We start from the raw sequence: 23,464 nt of genomic DNA, 5'->3' as shown, positions 1-23,464 counted from the left end.
CAGCGACAAGCGTGGCCCGTGGCCTACCATTGTACCGATACTGTCCCAACTTAACCACCCGATAAGTATTGGGTTTTAATCACAAAAAGCCTCGGTACAATTGGTTGAGATCCACCCACTTATAAGTTATATTTTATTTGTCACTTTTCCAATATGAGATTTTTCCTCTCCAACATATCAGCCGTGGTAGATCTTCTCTGGTATCCACTCGTGCGTGCCATTCTTATGAAGCTAATAAGATTTATGGACAGTCAAGGACCAATAGCACCTCGATTAGCCATGGTAAATCCTAATCATAATGTACCTTGGAAAACATTAATCCATATAATGTACAATTATTATGGCAATAGACCTCGCTCCCTAAGTCATTTACAACGAGGACAATGATTGAATTAGAATTAGGCTTAAACTAGAAGTAATCGATCTATTCCTATTCCCTGTTCTACAAGAAGTATGACCAAGTTGTTGTAATGAAGATGAACAGTTCTGATATATTCTCCCACTTGAACCGACAGTGTTTATACAACAAGAATGCCAGTAAAATCATCTTCTCTAGTCAATGAATGAGAGAAATTGACCATGCCCAATTTGACGAAAGTTGAATGAAGTCCGAGAATTTGGACTAAGATTGTAGTCGTTGACCCTAGAAATGTTAGCACAGGTAACACACTTCTGTTGAAATGCTTTAGTAGGGAACCAAGAATTTAACAATGTTCAAAGATTGCTGTATTATGCTCTCATTCTTCACGGGATTTTACCAGCTATGAAATTAAACTATATTGATGACTTGAGATGGCTTCAAATACAGTCACTGTTCCACTATACAAGTTACAAGCATAATTTCTTTTGTAGTTTTGCGACAGCTTTCCTTTTGGTGAGACTCCATCTACGCACTTTCATCTGGCCATAGCTCTTCAATTTACAAATTACTTTATAAACCTGGCATCATCAAACAGCTTATCTCTCTAGTAACGAAAATCCCAGCTCATGTACAAAATTTATGTAGCTCTTGAAGAAACTCACCTTTTGGACCAACTAAAGAATCCCCTTTTGAAACACCAACAGATGTATCCACTTCAAATGAAGGCATCTCCAATGTGGGCACTATGGGAGGTTTTATTCTTCTTGTGACTGTCATCTTCAATCCTTCTGTGGTGTGAATTGTTGCTCCTGTAGTCATCTTCACCTGCACGGAGAAACACACTCGTCAATTGTTACCTTCTGTAATTACTAGAAAGGTTATTTAATGAAAATTTATGTTTCTGCAGCCATCCTCCTGGCAACCCATAGGATCTCTGCTGCATCCTCTGTTTCAGAGTTCATCTTTGGCTAGGTTAAAATTAGCTTCTAGGACTATCATTATCAAGAATAACAAGGTAGAATCATTTTTCTAAAAGTTCTAGCTAGGCTGCAAATAATACATGCTAGAAATGACACACGGCTACTTACCTCAGGAGCACCAAGTGCCATTTGAAAGTTAAATCTCCGAACAAGCATTGTAAGTGCTACCACATTCTGTAAATCATCAGAGTACATGTTACAAATACTCTTCTTTGGTAAAGGAGAAGCTGTCAATACGTAAAAAGTCATCTCAAGAAGCATGCACACATTTCACTGATCTGTTTTGCGACTTATAAATTACACAAGTTAACCTCTCACAAGTTCATACCTCGTATGTGGCAAACATGTCGCCTACACATTTCCGTGGTCCTCCACCAAAGGGTAAGTAACTGAAACAATAAAGTTACGTACCACTTGTGATTAATTGTGTAATATAAAAGAAGGATTAAGAAAGTCATACTAACTACTACGAAATTGATAGCACAGACAGTGTGTTATGCGTGACCCTAATAAGTGACTTATTGACTTACACTCACAGCCCATGTGTATATTAGAACGGGGATATATCCAAAAGTGAAAAACAAGTGAATTCCACGAAATGTGGTTCTGTAATTACCCAAGTAATGGATAGGTTTTGTTACAACTGTAGTTTTATAAGATCGGTACATCCATCTAGAGACATGTACATGATATGGGAATGCTGCAAAGGCATACAGAAAAGGCCTACTTCTCAAACTACAACAGATATTAAGAACTTAGATGTTGACTTTTACACTTATTTACAATTCTGCAGTATGCTGTTTTCTTTTTCTTTTTGTTATAAATCCTTTCAGTGACATCCTCCAAAGTCCAAACACCATCAGATATTACATAGTTTTACTTTTCAATTTTCACATTGTTGTGTGGAAAAGTCTGCAATGAGAAGCTTAATAGCTTGTATGCCTACCACATACTATCTGCCACCTTCCTATATTACAACACTTTTCACAATAAACATTTTCCACCAAGGATGATAACATTCAGAACTTCATTAACTAAACAGATTAGTTGTGAAGTCGCATAAAAAAAAATTTAGTGGTAAAGGAAACACCCATTCAAGATTTTGTAACATGAATCTGAGTAGCCAAATAATCAGAGAAATAAAATACCTAAAGTTTTGGTTCGTCTCATTTGGATTGGGTCCATCTAATGGCCATCTTTCAGGCTTAAACTTATCTGCGTCATCCCACAGTGTTGGACTGCGATGCAGATTCCAGACACAAATAAAAATATCCTCATTCCTGTAGAATTTAATGGTAACAGTAGCATTAGTATCTTGCATAACATACTCACATGTCTTTTTTTTTTGCTCACATTGGATGCTTTAATCAAATCATCCCTACATGGACAAAACTGTTCACATCATAATTAAAAGGCACCTGGGAAACGCAGACTAAACTATGAGTACCCATTACTTGAACATATGATCAAGGAAGAACCTATGAAGTAAAAATTTGCTAGAAGATAATCATGCAGTAGGATGTAGAGAACTGAAGTGGTGACAGGACCTCATATACCACTATGCAGAAGCAAAATAAACCTTGAAAGGGTCAAATACTAAAAAGTTGGTCTTAACTCGTGTGTGGAGAGGAGCAGAGCATGCTGATATCGGAAGTTCTAACTCATTGCCAGAGTTTCATAAGAGAGGTCAGTGGGAATCCTATTTAGATGCAAACACTATAGAATTCAGGGGACAGGACTTAACTAAAGCCAGCATTTAGACTTCTTCAGTCATCAGTTCAAATTTCACTTTGGATTGTCCAATTTTTTATTTATTTATTTTTTTTTTCACTTCGGAAGAAAATTGTGCTACTATTTCCAATTGAGAATTATTTACTTCCAATTTTGTTACTTCACTATATTAAAAAAAATTAGTCACTTTATACACAGAACTTCCTTCATGCATGTAAAGAACCATATCTGAGGGATTCCATTGCTAAGGACTCTCGATGTGAAAAGAACCAGAGCCACAGACAGTAGAAAAAAACAGAATATAAAAAGAGAAAAGTAGGAATTTATTAACTTATTTTTTTTCTTTGAAAAGATCATAGGGTTGGAAAGAAAAAGATTAGAAGAGATAATATAAATTACATCTATAAATAGCATTGCTGAGAGATTTTCTATGCATAACCTTTTTATCGGGTATTCTCCAAGCATGTCATCCTCAAGAGAACGACGGATTAACACAGGTGGTTGTGGGTAAAGCCTCAAGGACTGCAAGAGGAGGAAAAGACCGACAGATAAACTAAAATAGCAAAACTAATACAAGATTCAATTTTTATTCATTCTGATAAATCTGATCTGCTTACTTCGTTGATCACTCGAGTTGCATACTTGAGTTTTTTCATGTCTTCAATGGTTGGAATTCTATCCCCTAGAATTGAATCAACCTAACAAATAAAGTAATATAATTTAAATAGAACACCATCATATAAATCGATGAATTCATGGTTCCAACTGATTGTGTTGGTATAACAACGGATACATAGTTATTGAAAGTAATGATGTACCTCCTCTTGGAGCTTCGACATGACCCTAGGCTCCTGCAAGTCAAAAGGTTAACTCGTGATGACTTCTAGTTTCAAGGCATGTATTGTTGTCCTCAAATTTCTAATCTACTTTACAAAATGAATTACTTATTTGGGTTTGCAAGATAATCATGTGCTGTAACTTAATCACACCCTGCTCAGGATTTACAAGTTGTAGTTCACCTTAAGTAAAGTCTATTTCTATGTACTAATGATGAAAAAAGTGAGAAATGATTTCCTTTACTACGAGTCTAAGTCTCAAATGTGTTTACCTTGGAAAGAAGATAAAAGGTCCATGTTAAAACTGCAGCTGATGTTTCATGCCCAGCTATAAGCATTGTCATCAAGTCATCACGGAGTTGCTTGCCAGAAACCTACAAAAAGTTGTGTAAAACGTCTAATATTTGAGCTAGTAATAATCACGTATGGTAAACTGCAGTTACTTACATCATCCCCTGATGCCAAAAGGAAATGGAGAATACTAGGATCTTGTTCATTGATGTACTCCTCATGAAACTGTAGTTCTTCTTCATCTACCATCCTCTGCAGATGTACAAACAAAGAGAAAAATAAAAGCAAAATCTCATCAGCTTAGCAGCCATCTAGTTGTCAAGACAGTTATTTCAATTTGACTTCATAATTCTACAAAAGAAATTGAGTTTCCATATTCTTATCTGTTTTAGGGGATTTGCACTCCTTGAAAAACTAGTATTAGTTGCAACAAATGGCTTTCTTATCCAAAATAGTAAGTTGGGAATTGGGAGTTAGTTATGTTATTGGAATGCAGAAGCCATGTAATATTGTACAAGCATATACATATTGGAAAATATATCCACAGAAGAAAAAGCAAAAAACATTGCGGAACACAGCTCTATGTTGTCCAACACTTGATGGCTTACCTTGCAAATTGCAATTAGATCATCCAACGTAACATTGATTAATTTGAGGGCTTTTGCCACCATTCTCTGTCGTGGTGAAATGTCTTTCCATATTGGAATCTCCCAGACTGGTATTGGTGCAACACTGCGATCTTCTGCTTCTCTCAAGACAGTGTAAACAGCCTATTCCAGCCAAATTAGAAAGACATGAATATGTGAAGTATTTCTGTGAAATTAAATCCCAAAGAAAATCAATGAGGATATTTGGAAGGTAAAAAAGAAGTGTCTCAACTACTGAAGCTATGAACAAACGAATTATAGAAATACCTCAACTATCCCAGTGTCATTGGTTAGTGAATCAAAGTCATAATTAAAAAGTGCCTTGCCAATGATGTCCAGTGTCAAACGAGAGAAAAGTGACTCCATCTCTACATCTTCCCCATCAGTTGCAGCAGTGTCGAGCTTTTGACAAAGCCTCTCTGTAGCTTGTCCAAAGAGGTTAATCATAGCTGTTACATACTACAGATCAAAGCAAGTACAGAAATCAACATAAAAAACGGTCCATAATAAATGGTCAACAAAAGATATTAACAAATAGTTTCTACAAGTGGGTAATCACCTTCAGATGCAATGCAGGGACTATAGCACGTCGTCGAACACGCCATATTTCACCATCTGCTGGGATGAGTCCTTTACCCATGACAAATTCTAGAATTTCAGCCAAGATTCCCTGTTAAAAAAGTAAAAGAGTAGCTATCAATTGAGAGAGAGAGAGATTGTTTTTTTTTTTTTTTTTTCGAAAGAGAGAGATTAGTTAATTGGCTTACCTTTGAATAAGCCTTTGAATTATCTCTTAATATATGTCTGGCAATGGCAGGATCAGATACTATCAAAAAGGACTGCAAAAAGAATTAACTAAAACTTCAGGCCAAAAAGAGAATGACTAAGTAATTCAATAAAGCCAGTGGCCTTTTTGTCATGACAATCCAGTAAGTTGAGAGAATATTAATATGCCAAAACATTCATACTACAAAATACCAACCTTTGGTCCAAGGGTCAGCCTGAAAATTCCACCATATGTGAGGTAGAGCTCATATAGGGGAATGAAAAAGGCCTCATTCTGAATGGCACTAATTGATCCTTTTGCCTCTGGAATTTTCGGACAGGGTTGTTGCGTATCTCCCCAATTGAAAAAAAAGTCTAGAACCTCCCTAGGAACACCCAACTTCAACAAACCGTTCCTCAATTCAGATGGAAAACTAGTTACCACATTCAGAGAAACTCAGAGTTATGAACAGATCAACTAAAACAGTGCAACTATATTAACACAAACTAACAATGTTGGCCCTAATATAGCATCTATCACACAACTTTAAGCACACCCACAATCATTTTCACCACCAGAAAAAAAAAACATACCATTAAAACAAATTTGCGCTTATACAATTAAAGTTGCTATGATCAAGCATGTCCGAAATCCAGTGATTGATTTTCCTCAAACAAATTGAATCAATTATAGCTGAAACTAAATTCTCAGTTCATACCCAGATTTATTCACAGTGAACTCTCCTGAGGCAATCCGAGCAGACAGCTCAGCTCGCCTTTTCTCTTCAGCCAACTGTTCCACTTCATTCTTCACTGAATCAGGCCCTCTTCCATTGGAAGAGCATGTAATCACTGAGAAACCAATGTTTCCTGCAAAACCCAACAAAATGATCAATCAAACCAATCAATCCAAACCAAATGTAGCTCAAAGATTGAAACTTTTTTTTTCCTGGTAGAACCCAAAGATTGAAACTTCAGTGAAATCAGACCTCTCTGCTTTGTGGGTCTGAGTAGCCTATTGGTTTGGAGCTTGGTTTGGAAGGTTTTGGTGGGGACGAACTGAAGCAGAGGAATGGTGGCAGCCATTGGTTACAGGACTGCGACAGAGGAATTAGGAGATTGATGGGTTCAGTTGGGCACTGAGAATAGTGACCAACTGAAATAGTGAGGAAGATGATAATGCAGCAAAGGCCAAATGTGGCGGCTTTCTAGTGTACGTGTTGGAAATTCGGAATCTTTTTTCAAGTGGCCTAGTGTTAGATACTCGCCAGTAAAGTCCAATTGCCTCTTTAACTATATATATAAATTTCGGTTGGCATATCACTACATTTTCATGACAGGTTATCACTACAGTTCGGTTTCTGCAATCCAATTTCACAACGTGGATTTATAAGGCACATATATGATGGTAGGTGGTAAGATAGAAAAGGGTTCATTTATCTTATTCTATGGTTGGAGTTGTTATACGCAGGTCAGTTGATTCCCTCTGATTACAGTAGGAGGTAGACATTGAAGTTAGGATGAGGTTGATAGGGAATCTTGGATCAAGGAAACTGCTTATTGGTCCGAATGAGTAAACAGGTGTAAGTGGCCCAATTAAATTGCAACGAACGCGAAGGGAACATTGTTCTTTTTTGTTTGGCAATTGGCGACATGAAACGAAAGATTCTTGTTATTGAGCGTGTTCATGGGTTTTATGAAATTCCGTGGAGATTAAAGGCGATCATTCAAGATAAATGTTCGATCATTCGAGGATTTGATTCTTTCACAATCACACATACTTTCAGATAAGCAAATTTTATGACAGATACTTTGACAGACATTGAACATTCAAAACCAAATGGAGGGATATTTATGTTCTTCCCATAGTTAGAAATGCTATTCTCTTCGACCAAGTTGAGTCGGATTGTTGTAGAGATTTTTATATTTAGTTTGTATTTTTATATCAAAAAAAAAAAAACGAAAGATTAGCCTTAGATGTCTCGTATCTATATAAATGTATTGAATGTTTCATAAATCAAAACAAAAGGCCAACAATATGAGTCAGCAACAAAAAGCAAAATAGAGAATAATTTAGATCATCTCTAACTTTAAACTAAAAATTAGCCTTAAAAGATGAAACATACATACTTGTTTAACAATTCTAGTCTAGCAATGCTTGTAAAAAAATTAAAATATTTTATTTTAAGGGCTAAAGTCTGTTTAGTCCCTGTACTATGCCTCTCTCATCGTTTTAGTCCCTAACATTCCAATTTAATCTGAAAAGTCCCTGAGATCTCAATTTCCATCTAATAGGTCATTTCAGCGGGAAATTAGAAATTAGCCTTAGGTGAAATGTCCAATATACCCCTCAGTTATTTCTTTTTTCTTTTTTTTTCCTTTTTAATTTATTTTTTTCCTTTTTAATTTCTTTTTTTTTCTTTTTTCTTTTTCCTTTTTAATTTCATTTTTCCTTTTTTTATTTTTATTTTTTTCCTTTTTCCATTTTAATTTCTTTTTTTTTTCTTTTTTCTTTTTCCTTTTTAATTTCTTTTTTTTCTTGTTTCTTTTTTCTTTTTCCTTTTATTTTTCTTTTTTTCCTTTTTCCATTTTAATTTTTTTTTCTTTTTCCTTTTTAATTTCTTTTTTTCTTTTTCCTTTTTAATTTCTTTTTTTCTTTTTCCTTTTATTTTTCTTTTTTTCCTTAAATGAAAAAAAAGGAAAAAATAAATTAAAAAGGAAAAAGAAAAAAATAAATTAAAAAGGAAAAAGAAAAAAAGAAATTAAAATGGAAAAAGGAAAAAAATAAAAATAAAAAAAAGGAAAAATGAAATTAAAAAGGAAAAAAAAGAAAAAAGAAATAACTGAGGGGTATATTGGACATTTCACCCCAAGGTCAATTCCTAATTTCCCGCGGAAATGACCTATTAGACGGAAATTGAGACCTCAGGGACTTTTCAGATTAAATTGGAATGTCAGGGACTGAAACGATGAGAGAGGCATAGTACAAGGACTAAACAGACTTTAGCCCTTTATTTAACTTTGCTAGAGGGTTACACGGTCAAATCTTTATTATAACTTCTTCAAATCAAATCTCTCTAAATATACACACATAATCTCTTTATCATTCCGCCACACTATATATATAGAGGCTCTGTTCACATTTTATGTTTCTAAGCATTTTGAACTTTTATTATTAACTTCCTCAATGATCAGCCACCTCTTAAGAGTCTTCTTAAGAGTTTGTGGACTTAGAAGCGTTTTCTATATGAAAACACATGTGAAAATTAGATTTTTTTTTTCTTTGTAAGTTCCTGAACTCTCTCTTTTTCTTGTAGACAACAGGTGTGGATCCAATAACTAGAAGGCATGTGTGGAACATCATTGAGGATGCAAAAAAGGGGCGTGCAATTGTTCCAACTTCCAACCACTGTGTTTGGCTCCAAAAACCAGCTGGTTGCAAACAGTCTCTTTTGCTGTTGTGATTGCGCGGGCATGCCAGCACCGTAGGGTGCAGTCGTCGGGGAGTCCCTTGACCTGACTTCTTGATCAAACGATGTGGATGAGGAGAGCACCAACCTCGTCACAATGTTCTTTTCTCTGCCTTCAGGAAAAGGACTTCTTGCCTTACGGATAAGGGCTTTGGTTGTGATCTCTTCGCGTCCACCGAATCGATACTCAACGTTGTAGGTTGAGCAGAGCAATCACCGGGAAGTTCTAAGAAAGCACGGGTTTTGCTAAAGCGTGACTTTAGCTTCGCTGGGTTGCGAGGGCGTTACCCTTACTTCGCTGGTGGTATCGGTGGCAGTAGCACTAACAGTCGACTCCTAGGGAGACTAGGACTAGAAGTACGGTCGCCGGGTTTCAATTAGGTTGAAGGTTTGCTCCGGGGAGGCTTGATAATCTGTGAGATTAGTTGATTGAGAGAGTTGTCATTTGTTGTGTCGTCTTTAGCCTCTATATATAGGCTACTCGCTGCAGATTCTCCTTCCTAATAGGAATGAAATACTATATTTTAGGCCACAATTATTGGCCTTTGAATCAAATCAAAAATCTTAATAGCTTTGATAACTATCGTAAGCAATAAGAGATTAACTCTGTCGCCGCTAGAATATGGACAAAGATTAATTGCCTCTTGGAGTCTTGGACGTAATCTTCTTGGATGTGAGTAGCTCGCGGCATGCAACATGTATAGGGGATCTGTTTGTTGCCATTCAAGGATAATTATATCCTTCCTTCCATATGATCCACGTAACCTTGATTGCATGGGAAAGCATTGATTGGCTGGTGGCCCACCTTAATTGCATATATATCTCTTCGCGACTTCGCGAGGTATCTTCGCGGGGACTCCTTAGCCATGCAATCATGTATAATTAATGGTTCCTTCCTTAATTGATAAGAGTCCATGCTGTGCGTCCCCCTTAATTGCATGGAATCTTGGCTTCTTCCTTAATTGGTCCACCGTTGGACCTAACATGCATGGGAAACTATATATATATATAATCATACTTTCCTTGATGATTTCAATCAAGATGATTGATTCCTACCCAAACTGTTCGCGCTCTTGATGGCTCGCGTAATCTCAGCCATATATGCAGCTGCCATCTTCCCTCTTGCACAATACTTGATAATCAAGTAAATCATCACATTTAATTATCAAATTCTTGATAATTAATAGTAAATTGATGAATATCCAGATTTGCTCCAAAATCGCTTGGCCTCTAAGTAGGCTTTATTTAGCCTCTAAACAATATTTTCCGAACTTGTCGAAAATATATAGCTTGGGCCACCGATATTGGCCCGGTCTTCTTCGAGTCCCCCTTGTCGGGAAAAAATGTTATTTTGGGTTCAAACATTGCCCCCCAGACCTCGAAGTCAAAGGTTCCCCGTCTTGACTGAAGAGGTCTTGAGTCAGCACTAATCTTGCAATAACGTCGCTCTAAAGCCACTTGCATTGGCTCAGCAATAAGTACAAAATTGAAATCACTTGACCGATTCCAATATATATATATATATATATATATATATATATATATATATATATATATATATATATATATATATATATATATACAGATCCTATCCAGAGCGAGGCATTGCTTTAAAATTTCAGAGCGAGGTTAGGGTTTAGGGTCACTTTTCGGTCGCATATCCACATCTCAACCGTTCAGTTTTTAGGTACTAATGTATAGATCATCTCTGCAAAATTTCAACGAAATTGATGGTTTTTAAGGTATCTAACTCGCTTAAACCAATGGACGAAGTGAATCTGTCCAACCTGAACCATACTAGCTTTAAGGCAGTTATCAATGTCTTAACGACCATCAATTTGGCTGAAATTTTGTAGAGATGATCTATACATTAGTACCTAGAAACTGAACGGTTGAGATGTGGATATGCGACCGAAAAGTGACCCTAAACCCTAACCTCGCTCTGAAATTTCAAAGCGATGCCTATATATATATATATATATATATAGGCCTCAAAATAGGCCATGAAACATGAATGTCACCAAGTCACCTTGACGAACGGTGAGGTAATTGATTATCGTAGTGGCATATTGATTAACTGATGAACATAAGTACCTGACACTTGCAATCTGCCATGAGGACTTGGTCTGATATGTTAAGATAGAATGGATGCTTCTAATAATAAAAGGCCACAGATATTGGCCTTGTACGTTATTAAGACACTTAAACAAGTCTTAATTGTAAAATTTGGCATTAAACTCATGCCACAAAAATTTTGAAATGCCTCCCCCATACGTGCCCCCCATGCGAAGGATGAAAAGACGTTGCCTTTGATCGCGAATGAATAGCCTTCGCGGCCCTTAGAAGCTGGTCGCGAAATATATATATATATTTTTTATTTGTTGTGCTTACTCTCTGCTTCATGGAATCTTCAAGCCGCTCGCGACACTTCGCGGTGATGAGAATGGGCCCCGGCTGCAAATGTTCGCGAACTCTGGACTCTTCGCGGTGACCAACCTCTTTTTGCAGAGAGTTTTGCACCCATTTAATTATTGCAGAAGACTTCTTCCATCAGGTCTTTCAATGAAGGCCAGGTGTCATCGGCCCGCTCCTTCTTGCTTTTAGACCAGCAAGCGTTGACAATTGAGCCAACCCAGCATTAATTAATTATTATGCCAAAGCAGAGGGACACGTATGGCTCCAAAACATTAAGCCGTGAATGAATCATGGCTCCAATTAAGAATGCCCATAATACCCTCCTTTGTAATCATAATGCATGCCCACTTTTGCAGAGGCCACGTGCTCCTTGTTTATATATATGTGAGCAGTGAACACACATAAATGAATCACAGTCTTCCTCCGCGAGCCTTTCTTCGCGAGGCCATGTAATTAAAGCCACTTCGCTGACTTTAAGCGCAGTCCTCTATTTTCGCCACCAATTACTGGCAAAAATATTGATTTGACCTCTTCCATTGTTGATACCATACTAGGCATATTAAATGCCTCTTGTATATGTAGTCAGACCGAAACCAATGGCCTCTAAGTACATCAGAAAGTTCAAGCCACTGTTAGGCAAGAACATAATTTTTGCATCCTCCGTGATTCACCAACTTGAAACTCTTTTTGTATTTTTTGTCTTTTCTATTTTTTTTTATTTTTTTTTAAACAAAAAGAAATATGCAAACTGAAAATTGACAGAAAAGTAGAAGCAAATAAAGAAGCTAGCAGCAGTGCGTTTGGCTAACCTCTAGAAGGCCACGGGGGATGCCATCTATGCTTCACTCCAAGCTTCGATGTATCAAAATTTGTATAGGAAAACCCCTCTTGTGAGAGCTTGCAGGAAAATAACAAAGATACTTCGCGTCGAAAACTTGGAAGAAATTTGGCTCGTAGGAGGAGTAATATTGCCCCCCAAGTATCTTTGTTGGTTGACGAAGCATGATCTTCAATTGTAATTGTGGAGATGATGGTGTCCCAAGATCGGCTTTGTCGCCAACTACCATGTCATAGAACATGGTGTCTTCAGAATAAGCCACGACTTGGCTTTTACAGACGACCACTTGCTGGTCTAAATTATGATCAAGAGCCTCAAGAGCCTCAAAGAACTTGAACTCCTGCATATGATTTTTGGAACCAATAATTAAATTATAATTATCATCATAGATTGGCTCCATGTTGAGATCATATTTAGAATCACCAAAGAGTGGTAAATCGATCTCTTCTTCAAAAATAGGCATCTCAAATATTTGTTTGCCTCTATATTTTTTCCAGGCATCATATTGAGACGCCTCTATGGACTGTATAGTATCATCAACAAATTTCTTTTGCAAGAAATTTGGAGTTGGATAATTGTAAACAAGAGTTAACTTGTATTGATGATACTCAAATTTACAGTCGCGAGGGACAACTTGGCCACTAAAATAATTATTCTGGCCGTTCTTGCAAGGTGGGTTGCAGATGTGTCTCCCACATATAAAAGCCACCGCTTGGCCTTGAAGCATATATGAAGAACTTCAACTTGAATTGAGTAATAAAGCCACATATTGGCTTCTCTAGACCAAAGCTTAATTGATAATTAAGTTGGCCATGATTGTGGCCACCTTCACCATGTCGTCCAGTAACATGGCCAAGGCTAGATTGATGATGGAAAGGTGGGCCATGCCTTAATTGATAATTAAGTGGATCATGCTTTTGACCCTTTGCATGGTCATGACGTCCAGTAGCAGAGTCATAATTAAACTGATCATGAACTTGCTTCTGGTTATCAAGGGGGTGAACCTGGGTAATATCATGCCCTCCATGCATCTGATCAGTAGCCACATATATGGCTGGATCAATGGAGAAATCAAGTATTTGTTCAGAGACAATTGTATTGTCAGAAGAACAATCTTGTGGACCATCTTCTCCATGCACCGCCTCTGTGCAAGGCTGTGACTCACCAGTGAGACCCTTAGGTTGATTGCCACCTATAGGCAAGTTAGTCTCAAAAACGACCTCTTCGCGAGCAGATTCTTGACTTTCCAATTCGCGTTGCCGCGAATTGACTTGAGATGCCAAGCTGGGACCTTCTTTGGGCAAGGTCGCGATTTCGGCCGCGGTCTCCTTGCTCTGGGTATTAGTTGTGTTAACAGCACCCAAGAGCTCTTGGTGTTGAGCGCGGTTTGCAGTAACAGCTTTGTCCGCATGCATCATAGCCGTTTTGGCGAAACTTTGTGCATGCGTTCTACTCTCCTCGGCAATCAAGACCAGCTGGTCCAACTCGCGAATTTGTTGTTCTGTTTTCGCGATCGAAGCTGCCATATGCTTCCCATAATTTTCACTATGCATTGTAAGGATGCGAAGCCTCTCGTCCAGGCTAGCATCTGGTGGAATGATGAGTGGCTCGAACTCGTCAATTTCAATGTCAGTATTGCCAGTGATGGCAACATTGGTCATCTTGTCACTTTAGGAATTTCTTTTGGTAAAGATTTTCCCCTGGCATCCTAATGATGGCGAACACAAAAAGACTCTAGTTTAGATCCCACCGGGCGTGCCAAAATGTTTGGCTCCAAAAACCAGCTGGTTGCAAACAGTCTCTTTTGCTGTTGTGATTGCGCGGGCGTGCCAGCACCGTAGGGTGCAGTCGTCGGGGAGTCCCTTGACTTGACTTCTTGATCAAACGATGTGGACGAGGAGAGCACCAACCTCGTCACAATGTTCTTTTCTCTGCCTTCAGGAAAAGGACTTCTTGCCTTACGGATAAGGGCTTTGGTTGTGATCTCTTCACGTCACCGAATCGATACTCAACGTTGTAGGTTGAGCAGAGCAATCACCGGGAAGTTCTAAGAAAGCACGGGTTTTGCTAACGTGACTTTAGCTTCGCTGGGTTGCGAGGGCGTTACCCTTACTTCGCTGGTGGTATCGGTGGCAGTAGCACTAACAGTCGGCTCCTAGGGAGACTAGGACTAGAAGTACGGTCGCCGGGTTTCAATTAGGTTGAAGGTTTGCTCCGGGGAGGCTTGATAATCTGTGAGATTAGTTGATTGAGAGAGTTGTCCTTTGTTGTGTCGTCTTTAGCCTCTATATATAGGCTACTCGGTGCAGATTCTCCTTCCTAATAGGAATGAAATACTATATTTTAGGCCACAATTATTGGCCTTTGAATCAAATCAAAAATCTTAATAGCTTTGATAACTATCGTAAGCAATAAGAGATTAACTCTGTCGCCGCTAGAATATGGACAAAGATTAATTGCCTCTTGGAGTCTTGGACGTAATCTTCTTGGATGTGAGTAGCTCGCGGCATGCAATCATGTATAGGGGATCTGTTTGTTGCCATTCAAGGATAATTATATCCTTCCTTCCATATGATCCACGTAACCTTGATTGCATAGGAAAGCATTGATTGGCTGGTGGCCCACCTTAATTGCATATATATCTCTTCGCGACTTCGCGAGGTATCTTCGCGGGGACTCCTTAGCCATGCAATCATGTATAATTAATGGTTCCTTCCTTAATTGATAAGAGTCCATGCTTGCACGTCCCCCTTAATTGCATGGGAATCTTGGCTTCTTCCTTAATTGGTCCACCGTTGGACCTAACATGCATGGGAAACTATATATATATATAATCATACTTTCTTTGATGATTTCAATCAAGATGATTGATTCCTACCCAAACTGTTCGCGCTCTTGATGGCTCGCGTAATCTCAGCCATATATGCAGCTGCCATCTTCCCTCTTGCACAATACTTGATAACAGTGGCGGAGCCAGAAATTTAGGTTTACTGGGGCACAAAAAAAAAAAAAAAATATATATATATATATATATATAAAAACACACAAAATCTTTAAATATAATTTATATCTATTACAATGGTAATTGTTCTCGACGAGATTTCATATTTTGAAATCGTTGCATGATAGTCTCATCATCTATATTAGTAAAAATGCCTTTCTCAATATATGAAATCAAGCAATCATTCATAAACTCGTCACCCATTCGACTACGTAAACGAGTCTTCACAATATTCATAGCAGAAAATACTCTCTCTACACTTGCAGTTGCAACTGGTAAAATCAATGCTAATGTCACAAGCAAGTACACCGGTGGATATGTCACATCTTTTTTGGTTTGAACCATCTTTTGTGCAAGATCAGTAATTCCCTTCAATAGGAATCCTTAAGGCTGTGTTTGTTTCACAGATTTTGGGCATTGGGAAATGAATGTCATTCATTTTCGGTGTTTGGAAGTGACAATGGAAGGGAAAATGTTTCCCAATGGAAAGGAAAAAGAGGTGGAAAATGATTCCCCCCAACCCACCCCAGGATCCACTTTCCCAATGGAAAGGAAAATGATTCATTTCCTTTCCACAAACCAAACAGAGCCTAATTGTATCCGGTTCTACTACCAATGTCAAGAAGATTTGGGGAAAAAAAATATTTATATAATATTATAACAAAGTCAAACGTGGGACCGGTGGGAGCACATCCCTCAAACAATCCCATCAGACAAAAAAAAAAAGATGAGTATTTCACGTGCTCTCCATAATCATTTATCAAGTTGAGATAATAATATAAAAATATATAATAAAAGTATGATATTAATATAATATTAATACTATATATATATATTAATTGTTTTCTCAAAATCTGAGTGGGGCACGGGACCCACCGGGCCCTTGCCTCCCTCCGCCCCTGCTTGATAATCAAGCAAATCATCACATTTAATTATCAAATACTTGATAATTAATAGTAAATTGATGAATATCCAGATTTGCTCCAAAATCGCTTGGCCTCTAAGTATGCTTTATTTTAGCCTCTAAACAATATTTTCCGAACTTGTCAAAAATATATAGCTTGGGCCATCGATATTGGCCCGGTCTTCTTCGAGTCCCCCTTATCGGAAAAAAATGTTATTTTGGGTTCAAACACACTGACTTAATAGTAGAAGCTGACATTCTAACCGATAGGATAGGAATAATGGCAAAGATTAGGCTCTGTTTCATTAGGCTTCAGACGGTCTGGTACTGGCTTTATTGCTAATGTTAGTTTCAGTGGAAGCACCTATGGATAAAGTCCTCTGCATGTGGATGCACGGCAGTGAAGCAGTTCAAATTAGTTTGTTTATTTCAAAAATGGTATGTATTATTGTTTGCATACAAAGGTTAATGCTAACATGGAAAATATTTGACAGCATTTGGATTTTTATCAATAGAAAACAATAAAGCCTTTCTGATTTCTGTAGCCGCTATATGAATGATAAAATTCAAGCATATAATATACCTGCAGCATCACGCGGGCTTGATTTCTAGTAGTATCCTAAAGGGCTAAAGTTTGTTTAGTCCCTGTATTATGCCTCTCTCATCGTTTCAGTCCCTAACATTCCAATTTAATCTGAAAAGTCCCTGATGTCTCAATTTCCGTCTAATAGGTCCTTTCCGCGGGAAATTAGGAATTGGCCTTGGGTGAAATGTCCAATATACCCCTCAGTTATTTTTTTTTTTCCTTTTTAATTTATTTTTTTCCTTTTTTTCTTTTTCCTTTTTAATTTCTTTTTTCTTTTTCCTTTTTAATTTCATTTTTCCTTTTTTTATTTTTATTTTTTTCCTTTTTCCATTTTAATTTCTTTTTTTTCTTTTTTCTTTTTCCTTTTTAATTTCTTTTTTTTCTTGTTTCTTTTTTCTTTTTCCTTTTTAATTTTTTTTTCCTTTTATTTTTCTTTTTTTCCTTTTTCCATTTTAATTTTTTTTTTCTTTTTCCTTTTTAATTTCTTTTTTTTTCTTTTTCCTTTTATTTTTCTTTTTTTCCTTAAATGAAAAAAAAGGAAAAAATAAATTAAAAAGGAAAAAGAAAAAAATAAATTAAAAAGGAAAAAGAAAAAAAGAAAAGAAAAGAAATTAAAATGGAAAAAGGAAAAAAATAAAAATAAAAAAAGGAAAAATGAAATTAAAAAGGAAAAAAAAGAAAAAAGAAATAACTGAGGGGTATATTGGACATTTCACCCCAAGGTCAATTCCTAATTTCCCGCGGAAATGACCTATTAGACGGAAATTGAGACCTCAGGGACTTTTCAGATTAAATTGGAATGTCAGGGACTGAAACGATGAGAGAGGCATAGTACAAGGACTAAACAGACTTTAGCCCTATCCTAAAAAACAATGAGCAAAAAGAGAGCCATGTTCTTATCCATCAGTACATGAAAGTGAAACCACACAATTACTACTAGTAATATAGTAAAATAATGTATGATCGAATTTACTAGGTCAGCGAAATTACTGACCGAAATCTACAGCCTCACTATGGTAATATAGCTCAGTCACTTTTACCTGAGCTTTCACATCGCAAGTAAAACCAACAAGAAGAAAAGGACGAGAGGATTTGGACAGAAGGCATCGACTAAATTATGCATGTAATTATCTGCGTAAAGAACTAAAGACTACGGAATTTCAAAGAAATTGTCAAAAGTTAAAAAAACAAGGGTACAAACCCTACTTAATGTTCTAACCGCCACACAAAATTTTTAAGACCAAATAATGGAAGTCGATAGTACTATTCTTTGGTCTTTTGCATAAATTCATAATCCCTTGCTCTCATCCAGATGGTATTCCCTGCTTGTCTATTTTCCTTACTGGTTCATATAAAATCTCCAAGATAATAGAGAGCATAATGATCCACGACACGTTGCTCCATACATGTTTGTACCTCCCATTAGAGACTTCACTTTCTCGATGAATCCTAAGAGGGAGGGAGGGACCATTTGGGACCAAATGAAGTTGATGAACGGCTCTTACATCCTCACCACGTGAAGGTTGTAATATGCATTTGCCTCTAGCTCTCTCTATTATTCAGGCACCCGCAAAAGGAAAATGGGACCTGCAAACAGAGATACAGATGCAATGGATCAACTTATGGCGAACGTGACTATTACATATGATAATTGAGGCGAATCACCAAAAGAGTTTGCTCAACCTTGCAATGAGAATCAAGGTTCCTCGATTAAAGATTGCAGCTGTTGTTGGAATGTAGAGACCTTGTCTGCTTTTACAGCCATGACTAACCCCGTTTGCTGATAGTTTCTTAGCTGCAGAATAAATAATGAAAACACCACGAATTGTTATAGTCACAAAGGCAATGATATGACTAGCGTAAAAGAGGACGCCATTCACGTGAAATTTTTGGTCCAACTTGGTATTGCCATGATCTTGAGTAACTGTCCCGGTAAAAGCTTTACCTATTTGACTAATGCTGGTGATGTGTGTGTATTACAAATATTCCGTGTAACCTCCCAATCAATGTTTGTGGGTCCACTAGATGAATCAAATCAAACAGTAAATTCAAGAAGAGATTAAAATTTTTCCCTCCCGTATTTCTTTGAAGATGAACTATTCATAGCATAATGGATTAGAGATCTATACTGAGAAATCAGGACAGGCGGCCATATGACTACTTGCCTCATGAGGTGCAATCTGCGGAGAGTTCAAAGAAAATTCAAAGGACCAGGAGCTGAGCTGAAATACATTTGAAAATATGATTAGTAAATGATGTGAAAAACAAAAAATGATATTTCATATCAAATTAACAGTACCTTGTGAAATATTTCATCTTCTGGTTTTACATATATTATTGCCTCTTCATTAACATTCTGCTTCCTTTTCTGGTCAGCAGTTTTGTGCTGTATTTTTGCATCAAGAAACAAAATAAATGGAAGGCATAGATAGAGAGAGAGAATGAGAGGGAGAGTTCAATGAGCAGAGAAATGCTTGAATGGCTTACCCTGTAAAATTTAGTGATTATTATATAAAACTTAAATCGAAAAGAATTCTTGAGCTCCTCTGTTGGCTGCCGCGAGTGAAACAACAAATATAAATCAAGTAGAGGAATTCATTTCCAGAAGTATCTTCACAAGCTCATAATCCTATATTATCAGTCTAGTGATTCACTGATTCTAACCTCATCTTCTGTAGCCCAAGAGACTTCGTTAAAGAGGCCGTCATAAAGAGGTGGCAAGAGCTGTGGAGGTAAATTTGTCACACGTTGAGAGACCAACAGACCAACACTATGTGCTTCCTTTCCCAAAAGTGATCTCAGGTCATCTATTACATCCTTCTGAGAAACTTTCAGGAGAAACTCATTAATCTCTGTCATACATTTCTGGTCCTGTTAAGAATGAAAGAAGTTCCGTCAAAAGTCCAATAACTTGCAAACCTACAGGTATATAGCAGAAAGATGTGACTGTGATTTATTGGAATGCAGAAGTATAGGTTACTTGCCTTGTATCTCCCCAAGTTAAGGGCGGTAACAAGAGCAAAAATTCCATTATCTTCGTCATCCTCTATTTTAACAACAGACCCTACAGTGGTCTGTTCCAATATTAAGCCTACGAAACCACTCAAATCCCACTCTTTATCATCAAGGTAGGTCTGCAGCAAGGTCTTCACTCCATGAAAGTCATCAGCTTTTGGATCAAAGAATGCAAAATCTACTTGAACATTTCCCTTTATAGACAAGAACCAAAATCTCATAAAAATCCAAGTATAAACAGTATGAATGAAGAATTACTAAATACTGTCGAAATTTCAGCAATTCTAACAAAGAACTGTAAGTTTATGGAGAATGAATAATTACACCAGAAGTATTTGCTTACATCAAACTCTTCTTCTTCAGAAGATTCCAACTGTTCATTCTTGGCTTTCAACTTATTCTTTACTGTTTTATTACCTGAAAAGCATGGAGAGGCCCAAAAAGAGTTAACAGACAGAGAGAATAATTATAAGGCGCGATTCATATTAAACCAATGGCACGTTTACTTACTTGGAATGGAAAATAATCATGAATCGGAGACAAGTGGAATGGGAGAAGAAAGGAATCGGTATTGATTCCGGAGGAATGATTCCTAAACCCATCTCCCCCCTTCGTAATCGAATTCCTGAGTATTCAGGAATCGATTCCTGATAAATAGGTGAGACCTACACCAATTCCGATTCCTTCATGTGTTAGTAAACACATGAATTCTTTTACCTGGAATCATTCCGATTCCTTTATGTGTTAGTAAACACAGGGGTGTTTTTACTCCGTAATCATTCCATTACATTCCATTCCATTCCAAGTAAGTAAACATGCCCCAAAAGGAGTCATTAGGATGACAATCATGCCTGCGGAGTTTGGTGGTGATTTTTGAAGGACTTCTGCGATGTGCATTTGAAGCTTGGCGGTATAAACCGAGGCAACCCTAGCGGCTGATTGACGAGCAAATTGGGAAAAGGTCAGAGGACGCGATATCACCAGTCCACGATGCCTCATCGGCCTACGGGGCATCTTCAATATCTAATGCTATTAAATCACTGTGCAATTTCATTGAGTTTGAAGGTGGGGTCAGCATACAGTTAAGAACAAACTCAAGTCTAAAGAGTGTTTATTCTCACTTCTATTAACTAAGATGGCATAATGACATGAAATAAGCTTAACTGAACCAATTGAACCCTCCCATATTCATATGATTTGTTTGATTATGCCACCAACGAGAGAAAATAATAATAAATTAACTAAAAATTCTTTTGATAGAAAGTAGTAATGTGAATTTATAGTAATAAACAAAGGATTTTGTATTAGGTTTTGAAGAAAACAATATGGGAAGTTTTGAATTTTTTTAAACTTTACTTCTAAATTTTAATAGTGTGATTAAGTATGATAATTTTTCATATCTTGAACCCCCAAGGTTTAGAATTAAAGGAATCACAAAATTGTTGACATTGGATACGTTTCCCATATTGAAATTGTCATTATAGCATGCTGCAGTCTGCTATAGGCTTAATTGTTGACATTCTTGGACTGAAATTTCTTTTCTCAGTAAATAAGAGCTTTTACACTAAACAAAACAGCAAGGAAGACTAAGAATAAAATCTCAAATTGAAATCAAAACATAAAAAAGCAAGACAGCAAGAAAGAAGAAGAATAAAATCTCAGACCCAAATTGAAATCAAAATGTAAAAAAAAAACAATGTTTACAAATTGAGGTACTAAGGCCTTCTCTGGCTCTAGCTCAATCAAGGCATTTGGAGAATACCCAGAGTGGCTAGTATAATAACAATTTGAAAATCACAAATTGACAATCATAAACCTAATCTACATCTACAAATCAACCAAATTCAATAAATCAATACCAACTAATCTGATTGAACATGACAAAGTAATTCTACGAAATCAAGCGAGCCACCATCCAATGAAAATATTGAAATTACCAAACATCAGAAACAAAGCTTGAAACTTTTCCAATCAATCACCCAAATCCCAAATCTGAAGACAAACAAAAGCCCTAAAACATAAAAAACCATAACAATTCGAAACCAACAACAACTAAAAACGCAACTAACAAAAACAAAAGTAGAAGAAAATGGCCAAACCTGCGATCCTCACTCTAGCCAAACCCACCAAAGCCACAAATCAGAACACCACAGTCCCTTCTATTGCATATAACACAAAGGTTAATCTAACCAGGAACCAACAGAAAATTTCCACATGCCTTAATCAAGCCAAAGAAAAACTCAGCAAGAAAAATTTCCAAACCTTCGATCTCTGAATAATATCCGAACCAAACGCAGACCAATTGCTCTTCTTCTCCCTTTTCTTCACAACCAAAACCAATCGCTATTCTTCTAAAGCCAAACCAAATCCAAGTTCACAAATCAAAACCGAAAAATCGACATCAAACACAGGGAAAATAAAAAAACAAAAACTCACTCCCTCAATCCTCCTTACATGATTGTAGACAAAAGAAGCAATCCATTGATTATAGAAATCCAGATCACACTCTCACAATTTAGATTAGACGGCTCTAGATTTGTCTGCATTCACTTTTGTCAAGGTACCCATTTTGACCCATTCCCAGAATGATTACTACTCGTAGAAGATCCACTATACCATAACAAAATTTCAGATTGAATATCCTTGTGATACCTTGGAGATAATTTGTTCCTATTCTCGTTCTTGTATTTGAGAATAACGCTGCCAAATAAACAACAGCTAGCAATAGCACCGAAAACTCCCCAGATAATTAGTTTAGTTTCTGGGCCATGATCAGGCAGAACGGAAAGCACAGTGGTTGGGCATCTATCAGACAATTTCACAATAAGCTCCAAACCCAAAAAGAAACGCAAGGCAATGCAGGTCTCAAATAAACAACTTACGTTGGAGACAGAGGTAGGTACTACACTTGCAACACAGAAAAGAAGAAGAGAACCTAAACCTCTATGTGCAATCAATCAAATACAAATTCCAAAGCTAAACCTCTTAAACGTAAAAAAAAAAAAAAAAAACTGATATCAATTGATTGAAGACAAACAACAACCAAAAACCCAATCAAACAATAGCAATAGCAATACCAACCAAAAAGCCATACCTTAAAACCTTTCCAATCAATCACCAAGATCCTAAAGCCAAAACCACAAATCTGGGTGTTCGAGCAGCACGGTATTCTTCAAACCAAACCCAGTCCCTTCTACAGCGGCAACAAAAAAAGAAAAGAGGGAGAGGAAACGACCAGCGTCTTAAGGCAAACTAGCTCACAGTGGCAAAAGAAGGGCAAAACGGTCATTTCGCATCCTTATGAGCCAGTTACATCATCTAGCTCCTGATGCCAAAAGGAAATGGTTACTAGGATCTTGTTCATTCGTGTACTCCTCATGAAACTGTAGTTCTTCTTCGTCTACCATCCTCACTACAGACCAAGAGAAAAAATAAAAGCAAAACGTACCTCATCAGCTTAATTAGGAGACAAGCTATGGTACCTACCATTATGAGAACAAAAATTTGAACAAAAATTTACAAATATTTGAACCAAAATTACAACATTGAGAACAAAATTTATCATATTCATTTACACTATTTACAACATTGAGAACAAAAATTACAACATTGACAACGAATTTG

At 37.0% G+C, this 23,464-nt stretch overlaps 2 protein-coding genes across 6 annotated transcripts; both read right to left on the bottom strand.

Annotated features, from left to right (window-relative positions):
- Positions 1-703: 703 nt before the first annotated feature.
- Positions 704-6,977, bottom strand: LOC133722483 (protein LUTEIN DEFICIENT 5, chloroplastic). Its single transcript, XM_062149371.1, has 17 exons — positions 6,601-6,977; positions 6,331-6,481; positions 5,829-6,045; positions 5,614-5,685; positions 5,406-5,516; positions 5,114-5,305; positions 4,808-4,969; positions 4,356-4,451; positions 4,181-4,282; positions 3,891-3,923; positions 3,690-3,770; positions 3,512-3,594; positions 2,490-2,621; positions 1,670-1,730; positions 1,450-1,515; positions 1,024-1,186; positions 704-939 (listed from the first exon to the last, which is right to left on the bottom strand). The coding sequence occupies exons 1-17, from the start codon at positions 6,695-6,697 to the stop codon at positions 932-934; spliced, it is 1,827 nt and encodes a 608-aa protein (XP_062005355.1). The 5' UTR covers positions 6,698-6,977; the 3' UTR covers positions 704-931.
- A 10,954-nt stretch (positions 6,978-17,931) lies between these two features.
- On the bottom strand, positions 17,932-23,201 carry LOC133721970 (protein BCCIP homolog). Of its 5 annotated transcripts, none has more exons than XM_062148747.1 (13): positions 22,935-23,201; positions 22,295-22,645; positions 22,103-22,191; positions 21,940-21,999; positions 20,692-20,880; positions 20,184-20,257; positions 19,810-20,034; positions 19,490-19,696; positions 19,313-19,378; positions 19,125-19,211; positions 18,991-19,047; positions 18,509-18,620; positions 17,932-18,412 (listed from the first exon to the last, which is right to left on the bottom strand). In XM_062148747.1, the coding sequence occupies exons 5-12, from the start codon at positions 20,852-20,854 to the stop codon at positions 18,522-18,524; spliced, it is 978 nt and encodes a 325-aa protein (XP_062004731.1). In that variant the 5' UTR covers positions 20,855-20,880; positions 21,940-21,999; positions 22,103-22,191; positions 22,295-22,645; positions 22,935-23,201; the 3' UTR covers positions 17,932-18,412; positions 18,509-18,521. The 5 variants fall into 5 exon arrangements, with proteins under 5 accessions (XP_062004731.1, XP_062004733.1, XP_062004732.1 ...); XM_062148749.1 differs by having other exon boundaries at positions 22,295-22,450; XM_062148748.1 differs by lacking the exon at positions 22,295-22,645.
- Between the last annotated feature and the right edge of the window lie 263 nt (positions 23,202-23,464).

This window comes from Rosa rugosa, chromosome 7 (genome assembly GCF_958449725.1).
Source record: "Rosa rugosa chromosome 7, drRosRugo1.1, whole genome shotgun sequence".
Taxonomy (NCBI): Eukaryota; Viridiplantae; Streptophyta; class Magnoliopsida; order Rosales; family Rosaceae; genus Rosa; species Rosa rugosa.
This window is presented reverse-complemented; position numbering and strand designations above follow the sequence as displayed.

What these genes read in the sequence shown, in the direction of transcription:
- LOC133721970 (XM_062148747.1), bottom strand. Translation starts at nt 20,854, where the DNA reads ATGCCCCGTAGGCCGATGAGGCATCGTGGACTGGTGATATCGCGTCCT. An exon ending in CTTGGGCTACAGAAGATGAG is followed by an intron (nt 19,379 to 19,489) that starts GTTAGAATCAGT and finishes CACTCGCGGCAG; the next exon opens with CCAACAGAGGAGCTCAAGAA. An exon ending in TAATCACTAAATTTTACAGG is followed by an intron (nt 19,212 to 19,312) that starts GTAAGCCATTCA and finishes GCAAAAATACAG; the next exon opens with CACAAAACTGCTGACCAGAA.
- LOC133722483 (XM_062149371.1), bottom strand. Translation starts at nt 6,697, where the DNA reads ATGGCTGCCACCATTCCTCTGCTTCAGTTCGTCCCCACCAAAACCTTC. An exon ending in ATCTAATTGCAATTTGCAAG is followed by an intron (nt 4,452 to 4,807) that starts GTAAGCCATCAA and finishes GTACATCTGCAG; the next exon opens with AGGATGGTAGATGAAGAAGA. An exon ending in ACATGTTTGCCACATACGAG is followed by an intron (nt 1,516 to 1,669) that starts GTATGAACTTGT and finishes GATGATTTACAG; the next exon opens with AATGTGGTAGCACTTACAAT.